This window comes from Gambusia affinis, linkage group LG10, assembly GCF_019740435.1.
Source record: "Gambusia affinis linkage group LG10, SWU_Gaff_1.0, whole genome shotgun sequence".
Classification (NCBI taxonomy): Eukaryota; Metazoa; Chordata; class Actinopteri; order Cyprinodontiformes; family Poeciliidae; genus Gambusia; species Gambusia affinis.
Genome location: NC_057877.1, coordinates 2,155,276 through 2,168,351, shown reverse-complemented (window position 1 = coordinate 2,168,351; position 13,076 = coordinate 2,155,276). Strand labels below are relative to the sequence as shown.

The following is a 13,076-nucleotide window of genomic DNA, read 5'->3' as shown; positions in this document are numbered from 1 at the left end:
TTAAAACCAGGCATTAATCAATGCTATTAGGTAAATTGTATTATTGGTATTATCAAATATTTGTTGTTTCATGGAGCCTTATAGTTACACCTTTATAATGTTTTTACTTATATGCTTTTACTTCATTTAATCTTAGTATAAAGAATGTTTCTGTGTTGAATTACTCTGATTCCTTCCTGAGGCCTTCCTGGGAGAGCGCAAGAAGGCCTCTCTGAAGAAAAGCAGTGATGACCAGGTCCAACAAGGTTTATCGCACAGCAGAAACCAAGGCCTTCCTGACCTGTTAGATAGCTTTAAAACTGAAGATGTACAACTTGCTCTGTTTTACCCTGTGTTTGGAACAGAAGAATTTAGTGTGTAGATAACATGTGTCTAGATAGTGATTGTCATTAGCGCTGCAACTATGTGATGATTTGTTTTCCCCGCCCTTTGAGAGTTGCAGCGTCCTATGTGATAGGGATCCTGAATGCAATAAAAAGAGAGGAGGAGGCATGTGTTTTCAGAGCGGTAGGAGATTGTAACTGAAAGCACATCTCTGTCTGTTCTCCTCGCGAGTACAAAGAATCTACCTCTCTTGTCTTTCTTGTTTTTGATTAATTTTGTCTTTAATAGGTGTTTGAACTTGACAAAATGCTTTACTACAATCTACCTGCAATGCATGTGGCTCTGGTGTCAGCGTAACGTCCTGACTGAATGAAAATCCTTATAATCTATTTATGTCACTTTAACAAAGAACAGCTGAAAAGTTACCGGGTTCATCAACTGCGTAGCAATTTTGCTCCAACTCCTCCCCTAGTCATTTCTATATTTTTTACACAAAATGTTTTATAAACATTAATTTTGTTTCCACATATCATCTCCAATGTCCGCTGGACTTCGGGTTGCGCTGTGTCAGCTGTTTGGGATTCCACTCTGTAATTTCCCCTTCAGAAAGCACGGAGGAGAATCTGCGCTTTCTGATTGGCTACCTGCCACATTCAACAGGCTGCATTAATGCTCCCAGTGGGGAAAACCCCTGATTTAGATCGGAGGGGCCACGACAATCTACCGTAACACACCACACACTACAGGATGATCACAAGCAACAATCTTAGAATGATCAATGTTCTAAGATTGTCGTAAGGGGAAAATGTACATGTGAACTAACCTGTAGTGTGAACTATTGCATCAGGTAGTCGGATGTGCCCATCTTCTCTATTTAAATCTAATAATTACTCAGGGGCAATATGGTATACCTCATAATCTGCACTCTTTTGGTTGAATGCAGTATTTATTTACACTTTGGTGTTTTTATTCAAGTACATTTTTGTTAATGGAGACTGATAATCCATTTTATTTTTGTTTATGGTTGTTTTATTTTATCAGTTCCAGTGTTGGGTGTTCTTTTGAAAATAAAGCATATCTATCTTTGGCAGGAAATCGCATGCATTATTATGTCATTTCCATTAAATCAGTGTACAAAGTTCTTCAAACAATACTATCATCTATCGCAATAGTTTTTTGAGACAATTAATCGCTCAGCAAAATTTGCTATCGTGACAGGCCTAATATACTTATATATATATTTAAAGATATTTGTATTGGTCTTTCTATGTGGGTTTTTTTTAACTGTGGAAGATTTTCTCTGCAGAAAAGATAAAATAATTTACACCCCTTGTGCTTCAACAATACTTGCAGCTGTTGGCATTACATCTGAAGGAGTAATGATCACGATCAAACCAGCAATTAGCATCATGTTTACCTCAGCTCTCAAGCTGTGCAGCAGGGCATATGTTTATAATGGGATAAAGACACTGAGCAAAAACAAGACCAACCATTCATAGAACGGCTTGCCATAAACCCTCCCCTAAAAGTACAACTATTTTAATGACTGCTTTGTAAAAAATATTCATCAACCAGAAATTTAGCACACATATTATGGGCCATTGTTTTGAATATTTCTGAAACCAGAGGAACACAGACAGAGTCCATACCTAACAGAATGTCCCGTCACAGTCATTAAACCCACTGAGTTGGTATTAAAGCTTCATTGTCATTCAAAAACCAGCAGGATACTCCAACTGCAGTGATACTGGAGCTGTTGATTCAAGCGTGTGTGTGGGTGTGTGTGCGTGCGCTCACCATTAAACACAGCCTGCCCCTCTGCCATCTCTGACTCGGTTTTAGTGTAGTATTCCTCTTGTGAAAAGCCCTTTGTGCACGGCAGCTGATCCTGCCTGCTTGACGACAGCTCGGCCAGAACAGCAACCTGCAGACAGAGGAAAGAGATGAGGAATAAAATCATTCCTCCAGCTGCAAAATTTGCTGTTAACCTGATAAACATCTTTTTTTCTTTTCAAAACTTATAAAGAGTTCTCCTAAATATGTCGGCCAATAAAACGCGTCTGCAACTGGAACTTAGCCTAGTTAAACATTTTCTTAATTTATTCCTCCATCCTGCAACACTGAGGCACAATAACATGAAACATAAATCCTGCTAAGCTCCAGTCAGACACCATTATTAATCAGCATGACCAGCAGCAGATAACTGGGTCAATTATTCCACGTATAATAAGCATATTGTATAATAAGTACAAGTAGGTATCTGATCTAATTTCTTTTCTGGGTTGGAAGAATAGGAGTCTAAAACAGTTGCTAACAGTTTTTCCGGATACTAAGTTTTTTCTAATCTCTGTTCTGGGTTGCTAAATAAGTGTGAGTAATCTGGACTTCCGGGCTGCTGATTGAGAACATAGCAGCAGTCTGCTAGCTCCACAGCGAAGTATAGATCAGGCTGGAGTGTGTGAGGTGTGTGCTTGTATGATTAACGTAAGGATCTCGTTTTGCTTCTGCTTAAGCAAAAAACTTGAAATTATCACTTTCACTTTACTTGTCAGAGTGTGTTCGTATGGGACTGGAAGAAATTAGGTTGTGGTGTAGATGGGGTAGAAGGGCTGGCTTTTATCACTTCCAGAATTAGCAGAAACTGCTCTGATGACACACTCACACATACAATATTTTGCCAGATTTCAGCCAACTTGGCTTTTTTTTTTTTAGTCCTGATCAAGTTTTTAAGATAAGAGAAAAAAATAGAGACACATTCTGTGCTGATGGATCATATCCAAATTATAAAATTGCAAAAAACTCAAACTATAGATATTCTGTAGGACATGGCTCCAAATTATTCAAGGAAAATCCACCTATTCACAGATGTTTTGCTGAGCATGTCTAAAATATTCAAAAATGCAGCTTGGGTAGCTGAAATACCTAAGCACAATGCTACAAGACTTGCTATTGACTGGCATTTTCAAAGCAGCCAATCTAGAAGCACCATTCATCTTCCTTAGTGCTGACTGGTCGTACCCATAAGAGTGACAATGGGAACACTGTAAATGTCGGCTTCTTCAGGAGTGCCAAGACATTTTTCACTGATATTAATGAATATTGCAGTGTTTGGTTTATTAAAATAGGCTGTAATAAATGTTTTTAGAGCAGCTGTCTTTTAGATGTGGTCTCTAATCCCTACAAGTACATGGGTGTCTACAGTATGCCTGTTTCGGAATTTTCCATATTGTGTCTTGATAAACCTGTACCTATTTTGTAACTTAATGTTCTGCTTCTACTTCCAACATGGTTATAATCAGGAGTGTATATGTGTCACAAAACAAGGAAGTCAGGAAGAAACAAATTGGAGAAAAGAATTCGGATCTAAAAATAATCCAGTTGTAACATAACGCTACAATTTTAATCATAAAAATAAAAGCCTTCTTATATATCTTTCTTTATTTTAAAGTCTACAGGCATTTGCAGCAAAGTTCAGGTTTCATCCATTGGAGTTACATAGCAAAGTATAAGTATACCATTCAGTAGAACTTGGAGTAGTAGGTTTTTCAGAGATTATGCTGTTTTAATGCATCTGGATGACATTCTCTTCAGGAGGGCTCATCAAAGGGATAAAGGGAGACATTTAAATGCCTTTGAGTTAAACTTTAGTTTGAAGTGAGTTGATACCCTGCTGAGAGCATGGTAGCTTGCTCTTTGTGGGTAGGATGATGTGTAGACTTCATGACAGGAACTCTCAACTGGTTGAAATTCTAACATTGCAGGAAAAAAAAAGATGATCAAAAGGACACAGAAAAAAAAACAGAACCATCTCCTCCTCAGAGCTAAAGCACAGAAAATCCATGCACCTAGTTGATGATGTTACTTCAGAACCAGGAATCAGTTTACAAGATTTTAAGCTTGTCTGTTCTTGGGCAAAACACACACAAAGGTTCATGAACCTTTCAGTAAGACAGGAAAAAGTGTCTTAGGAGACATGTCCTGCAGTCTCAAATAAACTAACACCAAGGTGATTAGACCATGATGACTGTTAGAATAATAGGAGGAAAATGGTGGAATCTTGTAAGCCTAAGAAGATCATCACAACCGTAAATTATGGGGGTTGAGGACAACATCATGTTTGAAATTTTGTGCTACAGGAGGGACTGGTGCACCGGTACATTGTTTCTATCAAGAGGTCAGGACCAAATTTCCAATAGGCTATTGTGAGAAACCCAGACAATGCACAAGAAGTATCAGCCTGCACCTTTTTGGTGAACCGTTTAGAATTTGCCTTTTCCCATCAGCTACTAGCAGCAAAGCTGGATCTGGCTCATCTCTACCCTACACAGTTTGGGTGTTTTTTTTATTACAGTTGAGAAACAGCTCTAGTGGGTGGGGTCGTCATATAGCTTGGTGCTCCCAGAGCAACATGATCTGTCATGACACAAACACAATACAACAATGGAGGACATGGACGTTTTTCTGTTCAATCTGCCATTTCCTTAAAAATTCCAAATAAACTCAATTGCTGTTGTGACTTATTGTAAGGGAGTCACTCTTATGACACATCAGATACTCCACCCCCAAGTAAGACATTTTTGTGATGTTGCGTTTTTAAAAAAAAATGCTTTTTTAAAAAAAGGAGCTGCTACCACGTGTCAAGATACATGTAGTATTTTTGACCATCCAGCTTTGTTTATAAGCAAGTTTCTAGCTTTGGGATACCGTTTGGACTTCACTCTAAACTGATTGAAGTTAAAACTCCAGCAGGGCCCATCTTAAATGAAAAATTTCTTCCAGCTAAAACTGACATGGTAATAAACCTAAAAGATAACTTGAAGAAAACTTTTTTTTTAAAATAAATAATCTAACATTTTTCTGGCACTTAAGAAATAGTAAATACTTTTGGTACAGACCTAACAACACATTTCTATTGGAGGTAAGCTAACAGTCATTCAAACCATATTTTTATAGAAATCTGGTAATTTATATAAAAATGAGGTCAATAGGACAATATTTGTGACAAAAACACATTGGAACAGTCTGGTTTTGTGGTCCTGACTCAATGCATAGAAATTATAGGTGTGTTGATCAATCTGCCACCAATCATAATCAGCTGATTTCCATGAAACAGTGATCGCTTAATCGCCGATCACTGTCTTTTGTTGGAGATCACCTGCATGTCATTTCACAGCCTGGCTGTGCAACTTATCTCCTCTTTCCTTCACACTGCGTAAACATGTGGCAACAAATCTTAAGCAATATCGTGTGGAACTTCAACGCTCAGAGTGAATGGGGAAGTTTGCGTATTGCAGTAGAAAATTATCTCAGGGGTGAATCAGGTCAAAATGCATCAACACAACAAATCTAATATGACATTTAAAAAACAAACGCTTGACGGAGTTTGGCTATATCGAGGCTCACTGCAGAAAAAAAAGACATACGGAACGGTCAGACAGCAGGTAAAGGAGCACACAACTACCAACATTCAGCCGGAAGGGCATGGTGGTCAGAAAGCTAAACAAATAACATGATAAATAATTTAAGTCAGCGCGCCAGAGGTGGAAGACGCTGGTTCTGCTCTCGCTGTTGGAACGCATTACTGGTAGTAATATTTCACAGCGCCGTTTCTCCTCCACCCAGCAGTGAACTCTCACACTAAACGTCTGATTATAGCTGTATAACCCGGTCTTATACAAAACAAGATTTTACATGTGTATTAAAACTTTTGCTGTGGAAAATAATAGATCTCCTCTGTCTCCTCCCTGTGTTATGCAGAATTATTCCACTCATTCAGAAACAACCAATCAAAACCAGCACCAAACAATCAGCCATGCTCTTAGGAAGTTTTGATTCAGTAACTCAGGATTGTTTATTTTGATGCAACCTGAATTTGACTTTAAATGAACGTTTCTTTTTTTCTTAACATCATTTGATATAGGCAGATTTATTTGACTTTGTGGTACTATGAAAATTCAAGAGAATTAATGGGGATTTATGGGAGTTAACACGTTTAAATGTATCTTAAAATAATTTTTTGTAGCCTGCAGACAAATGTTAAAAAGAATTGCAAAAAAGTGTTTAGATATTTGAGGTGATGGGACTAGTAACATTCCACTAAGCTTTTTATATTTTATATATATATATATATATAATCTTAATTTTTTTTTTGGCACTATAATTCAAATAATTTACTTATTGTTGAATCTGAAATGTAATGCTTTTTTTAACAGTATTATTATGCTTGCCCAAGACAAAACTAAATCTTATTTATGTTTGAATATGATGCAATTTGTTTAAATTACGCCAAATTTCCAGTAAATCCCCACAAAATCCCACAATTCTTATGGAGAGGTTCCAACTTTAATGTCTTGGAAATGTTTTGCAGCTTAGCAAGTCTGATTTAGAAATTTGATGTGGATTAGATTGGTCATGGAGAGGTAAAGATTTGTAGTTGAGACATATTTTGTCCCATAGCTTCCTATTTTCCTGAAAACTTTTAGAATCACACTTCTCACAACTTCTCACCACCAACCACCCGGTCTCCAGTCAGGAGAGCATAACAGCGGTCTGCTAGCTCCACAGGGAGGTCTAGATCATCTGCTGCAGGTCCAGCCTGCAGCAGATGATCTAGACCTCCCTGTGGTATGTGCTTGTATGATTAAAGTAAGGATCCTGTTTTGCTTTTGCTTAAGCTAAAACTTGAAACAGTCGCTTCCATTTTGTCTGTCAGAGTATGTTCGTAAGGGAATGGAAGAAATGGAGAGTATGAGGGGCAGGGTAGATGGGCTGGCTTTTATCACTTCCACAATGAACAGTATCTTGAAAACCTTTGGAATCCCTGCGCTCAGAATGTTGATACATTCATAAAGACCCGGCTGAAGCAGTGGATGGATTTTAAAAAATATTTACTGGAGACCAACACAAAGCTTTTAAGTCTTGATTGAAAGCAAAATATAAAGAAATTAAAAGTTCAAATCAAAACATTTTGGAAAAGGGACCTTATATCTGACACCTTATATCCAAGACAATTATCCATAGGGCCTTCAGGGTAAAAAAGAAAGCTACTGCCTCTAGCTGGAGGGAAGATCTGATGCTTTCACTGGATAAACGGAAAGCTTCAAGACTGCTGACTGTGTCTTTCTGAGGGTAAGGCACTGCTGCTGGCTTTATCTAGCAAACTGACCTTTGACCTTCTGTATTGATTTATGCATACAGGAAAAATTTCCCTTTTTCCTTCAATATATTCTACTCAGCATACAATCACTGCCAGCAGAGACTCATAAATGATGCTGCTGATTGCTGATTTCATCAAGCCACCTCCTTAGGAGGATACAAACAACATGTATTCATATGATCAATTAAGACTGAGGGGGAACAAGAACGGTGGTTAGTAAAAATGTTAAAATATAACCGTGGGGCCCGGATGGCCTGGAGAGGGGTGCTTTTCAAAGTTACTATTACTGGTGAGGAAAGGGCTGTATCTGAACCATATAGCAGGTAAGATTACGGGATGTTATTAGTAAGATCTACTGCAATAGACAATGACTCCAGCTTGATCACACCCCAACAGATTCCCATATTTTTTTATTGAAAAGACTGCCACAGATCCCTAGAAGAGGCGGCTGGGCCGTCAGACAGACGCAGATGTAGCTATATAGACATCGATGCGACGTCAGTTTTGAAGCTCAGAAAACTGCCATCTTTCTCCTCAGCCTCAGTCTCTAAGGATTTAGCCTGACTCAGCCCAACAGAAGAGTGCGAACCTTTTCAGTCAGGTTGAGGCTCAGGAACGGCGAAAACGCAGAACAGAAGGATGACTGTCTCTCTCCGGACTGACGGAGACTCTGAGCTCACATTTCAAACCATCACGCACCGCCTGTATTCGTCTTGTTCATGACCAAAGTGAGGCACAGAGGCAGGTCTGGAACCAGCAGCATCTTTTCCTGATATGCGCTGTCTGTCCGTCCTGAATCACCGGGAACAGCGGAGAACCAATAAAACAACTCAGCTGCATTGTCCTAATTTCCTCTGAGCGCATCTATCTGGTCCCTTGCAGCTAAGGCTGCTCTCTCTTCTTTCTACAAAATGAAAAACAAAAACAGCATTTACCTCCACAGTCGCCATGGCCGTCCACACCCAAATGATATTCATTTCCTTTGTTAAAATTCCTCCTTCTATAACCGCACACGTCAGGTCATTTAAATCCAAGAAAACCCTCGCACCTTCCTCCTTCGAGCGGCCCTCCTTTAACAGACTTCTCTCCACGCCTGAGCTGCTCTCCAACTAGGCTGGTACTGGCTCAACCCCCCGCTCTCCTGCTCCTCAGTGCCGCCGCCTACTGGTCGTACATAACCCTCGCGCTATAGATGCATAGCTAGATGGTTTAATAACACATTTTGTCTAACGTGTAAGGCCTGCACAGTGGCGCAGTTGGTAGAGCTCCTGCCCTCCACCAAGGAGGTCCTGGGTTCGATTCCCGGCCCATGGTCTCTCTGCATGGAGTTTGCATGTTTTCCCTGTGCATGTGTGGGTTCTCTGGCTTCCTCCCACAGTCCAAAAAACATGACTCTCATGTTAATTGGTCTTTCTAAATTATCCTACTAACGTGTCCGACTAAATGTTCACGTCCTAAAAATTATATATATATATTTTGTTTTTGAACCAATTAGTCTTACCTTCTCTTCCCCGAGATGTAGCATTTTTTAACTCCATTTTCTTTCTAAATACTAACAGTTTCACACTGCCACTGACATTTAGAAAGATGTTCTTATAAACATGTAATACGCACAGATAAATACTTTTTAAAAATCATGACTTGATTCTGAACAATAGCACTGAGATACATTTCTAAACAGTTAAACAAGACTGCCTTACATTTGCTTTGCAAATCAAGACATTTGTGGCTGACCCATTTTAACATTTTCTTCTCAGACACGCACACAAACGAATGCAAATACATATATATTAAAAAGACGTGCAGCTATTCCAACCTACCACTCACACATTGTTTCTTTAGCTAGTTCATTTTAATAAATTAGTTAGCCACAAGTCATAAAATGCTGAATTCTGCTTGGGAAGATGACTTGGGACTGATCCTGACACCGTATCATCCTCCATAGGCATGATGGCATCACCCTCGGTGGACGACAAGGCTCTGCAGCTTTTCTGAACTCACTCAGCAGAATCTTCATATCTAACACTTGTATTCTGTTTCATCAATCTCAAACCGTCATTCTGCTCTGAAAGTATGTGATTGTCTTATCTGCTGGAAGCCACAAGTTTGATGTGTTTTTTTTTCTTTTTTCTTTGTAGACGTTGGGGAACAAAAGGTTCCGGAAGAAGATCGCATCTCAGAGAGAATTAGGTTAGTACCAGTCAGCCATTGATACATTGTGGACTCTGTTATCAATATTAAAAGTGCATTCGAATAGTTGGAATATTTTTGAAGGTTGCAAAAGGCAAGGAAATAAAACATGTCATTTCTCACTCAGCTGATCTCCATTCAGAAAAAAAACAAGAAATTATCTTCATGCAAGCACAGTTCTCCCAGTAAATTTGATGTTTTATTCATAAGCATTTCTCTTCATCATTATCAGCTTTCCTCCTCACTCACAAAAGTCTGTATCTTCATCCACAATATGAATAAATAAATAATGATTAGAAGTGACATCTTAAATGAATAAATAAAAAGCACTTGCTTGTCAGTCTGGGTCTGCAACTGAACTTTTAACATTTAGTTCAAAATGTTCAGCTTGTGCAGGTGTGTACAGCATAGTACATTTCACTAGAAAGAGGGGGAAGACATACAGCAAAAGTCAACAGGCTGGTAATTGAACCTGCGATGGCTGTGTTGAGGACTAAGGCTTCCTTATGTGGGTTGTGATCTACCCCTGAACCACCACAGCACCCTGATTGGTACAGGATCTATCCCTGGTGAAGCTTAAATCATGACATCAGACGTAGGATACTAACATAGTATTGTACTGAATTGTTTCAAGTAAAGTCAAAGTAAAAAGTGCCTTTAAATTAAAAATGTGTAACTTTTAAGTTAATTGAGCATATGAAAGTAAGGTTTCATAATTAAAGCAAAGGAATTAAATGAGATTAATGGAAAAAAGTCCATAAGATGAAGTACAGCCCAAATACACTTTTTAGAGACTTTTTCTTTTTAGAGTGTTCCATAACATTCACATAAATTTTTTTTGTTATATTGGCCTGCCACCCTGATACTGGCATGCCAATATCAGGGTATAATATTTATATTATTATTGTAAATAATAATATAAATATATATTATTTAAATATAATATTGTTCTTTGCCAGATGGTCTAACATGGTCAAAATTGAAGAAAATGTAAATACTTAAAGTTATGAATAAAGTATCCTGTAAACATGCTTTTACCTAGAAAGTGTATTAAGTGGTTCCTTGTGTAATTTATCTTTCAATATTATTGTAGCCTAGCGCAATTTCAGTGCTGTGGGGTGGTGAAGCATGCAATATACAAAATGGGAAAGCACAATAATGGAAGACATTGATAAGTAACTAAAGTGTACTTAATTAGCAATTATGATAGACCAGTTTGATTGGAGCATACTCTGAACACAGTATTATTATATAAAATATATAATGCTTACATATTTAGAAGACATTATAAGGATATTTTCAAATGTAATTTGTTCACAAAAATAGTACACTTAAGATATATGGATCAAACACGTTTATATTACATAAAAAGCCGTATACTTAAAGTATACCAAGTATACCTTTAGTAGTTTGAAAAAAGAATGTGGTACTTAATGCACTTCAAATTGTGATTTTCTAGTATTTAAATACAATTAAAATACACACAAAGTACAAAACTAGTTGTTCCAAAATAGCTCACTTCAAGTTAAATAATCCTAAGCAAACTTGAAGTTGTAGTGATTTGAGTTTTTCTGTGTGTTTATTTTAGGTTTCTGTGTCTATTGAGTCTCAGTTGTGTCTCCTTTCCCTGATTACCCTCTGTGTATTTAATCCCACCCTTGCTCCTTATTCCTTGTTGGGTCCATGTCTTGTCTAGTTGTCTTGTCGCGTCAAACCTGTTAGATGTCCTTTATTACCTGTTGCTACCAGTTGTGAGCATTAGCCTTCCGTTCATTCTGTGCTGCTGGATTTTGGACTTTGTATTCATCATTAAAATCATCATTCTTTCAATTCAACCTGGGTCCTCAGCGTCATCCTCACCACCTCTTCACCACACTTCATGACAGAAGTATACCACACTTCATGACAGAAGTATACTGACGATTAATCTGAATTCAAGTATGCAAAAATTGTACATACTTAGTATATCTTTTCCAAGGCAATGAGATTCTGTTGTGAGAATCTTTTGATGTGGTTGTTTCTGTGATCCTAAACAATGCTGAAAGAGATGCATGATGTAATAACCTCCAACCACCTATATTTAACTTGGAGCTAAATTTTATATTATAAGGGTGATAGTGTACAAATGTAATGACATTAGGCTCTGATGGACTAATTTGATCTCATGTATATAACTGCATTTCAAATCAGGTACTTAATATCTTACCGATTTAGTCAGGTCTGACAGAAGAAGATTTAAATGCTGCTGCTGAGTCTGTGGCGCCAATCTGACGGCTGACTTATGACAAGATTGATCTAACCTTCTCAAATATTCCTGAAAAGCTTGCATAATGATTCAGCTTGGCTACCTAAAATGACATAAAACAATAGTAGGGTGTTTTTGTCAGGGTATGCAGGTTAAGATGGATTGAAATGGAAATGACTGAGAAAGATTTTTGAATAATTTATGAGTTGAGATGGGCCAAAGCTATTCCACAAAGTTAGCATGTCCTCTAGCCTTCCTGACTTCTGCTGCAAATGTAATCTTCTCTATTGTAGCGTAGCTATTCTCATAGTGTTTAAAATAAAAAAGACACTGGTATTCTAATTAACATACAAATTTGAGTTACAGTATTTGGAGCATTATATCTTTAGCTTTTGTAAAGTTCAGATGTTATAATCTTAAGAATACAATAAAGTCAAGCAGTAATCCTACTGGGAGCAGATTCACAAGCTGTCGCTATCATATTACAATGAACAGGAGTAAAACACTGGAGGACATAAAACCAGCTACGGTCCGTTCTGCTCTTTCCACGCTTTGAATACGTACCAAAAAAGCATAAAATCTGCCCCAATTCCGAACCTCTAATCCTACACCAGAACACTCCCCATGACCACCATTGGTTCACCCGTCACGTCAGACTGATTCTCACATCCTGCAGTCTGCCTTCTAGCCAATACTCAGGCTATTCTTTTGGAATAGGCGCAGCCACTACAGCTGCCATTTAGGGTTTTCCCACAGCTACACTCCTTCAGCTTGGCACTGGTCATTATCAGCCTTCTCTCCTTACATCAGACCTGAAAACATCATAGTACTCGAAGCCAAACGTTCCCTGTCCACAGGTGAGCATCTCTTCAAATACTGGTGGTGGAGCTCAATCCATCTCTAACATTTATTTCATACCTAGGGAATTCAGCTGGGCCCAACAGGTCCTCAGCACTGCCAGCTCGGCGTTTACAGTCCATCACACTGCTTTGCCATCAGTCCCGGGCCCAATCGCCTATCAGGCTCGTCAGACTGCAGACACGGCCGACACCTATCAGCCTAACCAGACTGCTGGCCCCGACTAACGCCTATCAGTTTCGTCAGCCTGCAGGCCCCACCCGACGCTTATCAGCCTCGTCAGCCTGCAGGCCCCGACCGACG

General features: G+C 38.6%; 1 protein-coding gene across 1 annotated transcript in view; it reads right to left on the bottom strand.

Moving 5' to 3' along the window:
* LOC122838841 (cadherin-2-like) overlaps window positions 1–8,565 on the bottom strand; it is a 94,512-nt gene extending 85,947 nt beyond the window's left edge. The window contains exons 1-2 of the mRNA XM_044129834.1: window positions 8,416–8,565; window positions 2,122–2,248 (exon numbers count right to left, since the gene is read on the bottom strand). Of these exons, the coding sequence (XP_043985769.1) occupies window positions 2,122–2,248; window positions 8,416–8,457 (169 nt within the window). The 5' untranslated portion in view covers window positions 8,458–8,565. The remainder of the gene's footprint in view (window positions 1–2,121; window positions 2,249–8,415) is intronic.
* Window positions 8,566–13,076: the final 4,511 nt, after the last annotated feature.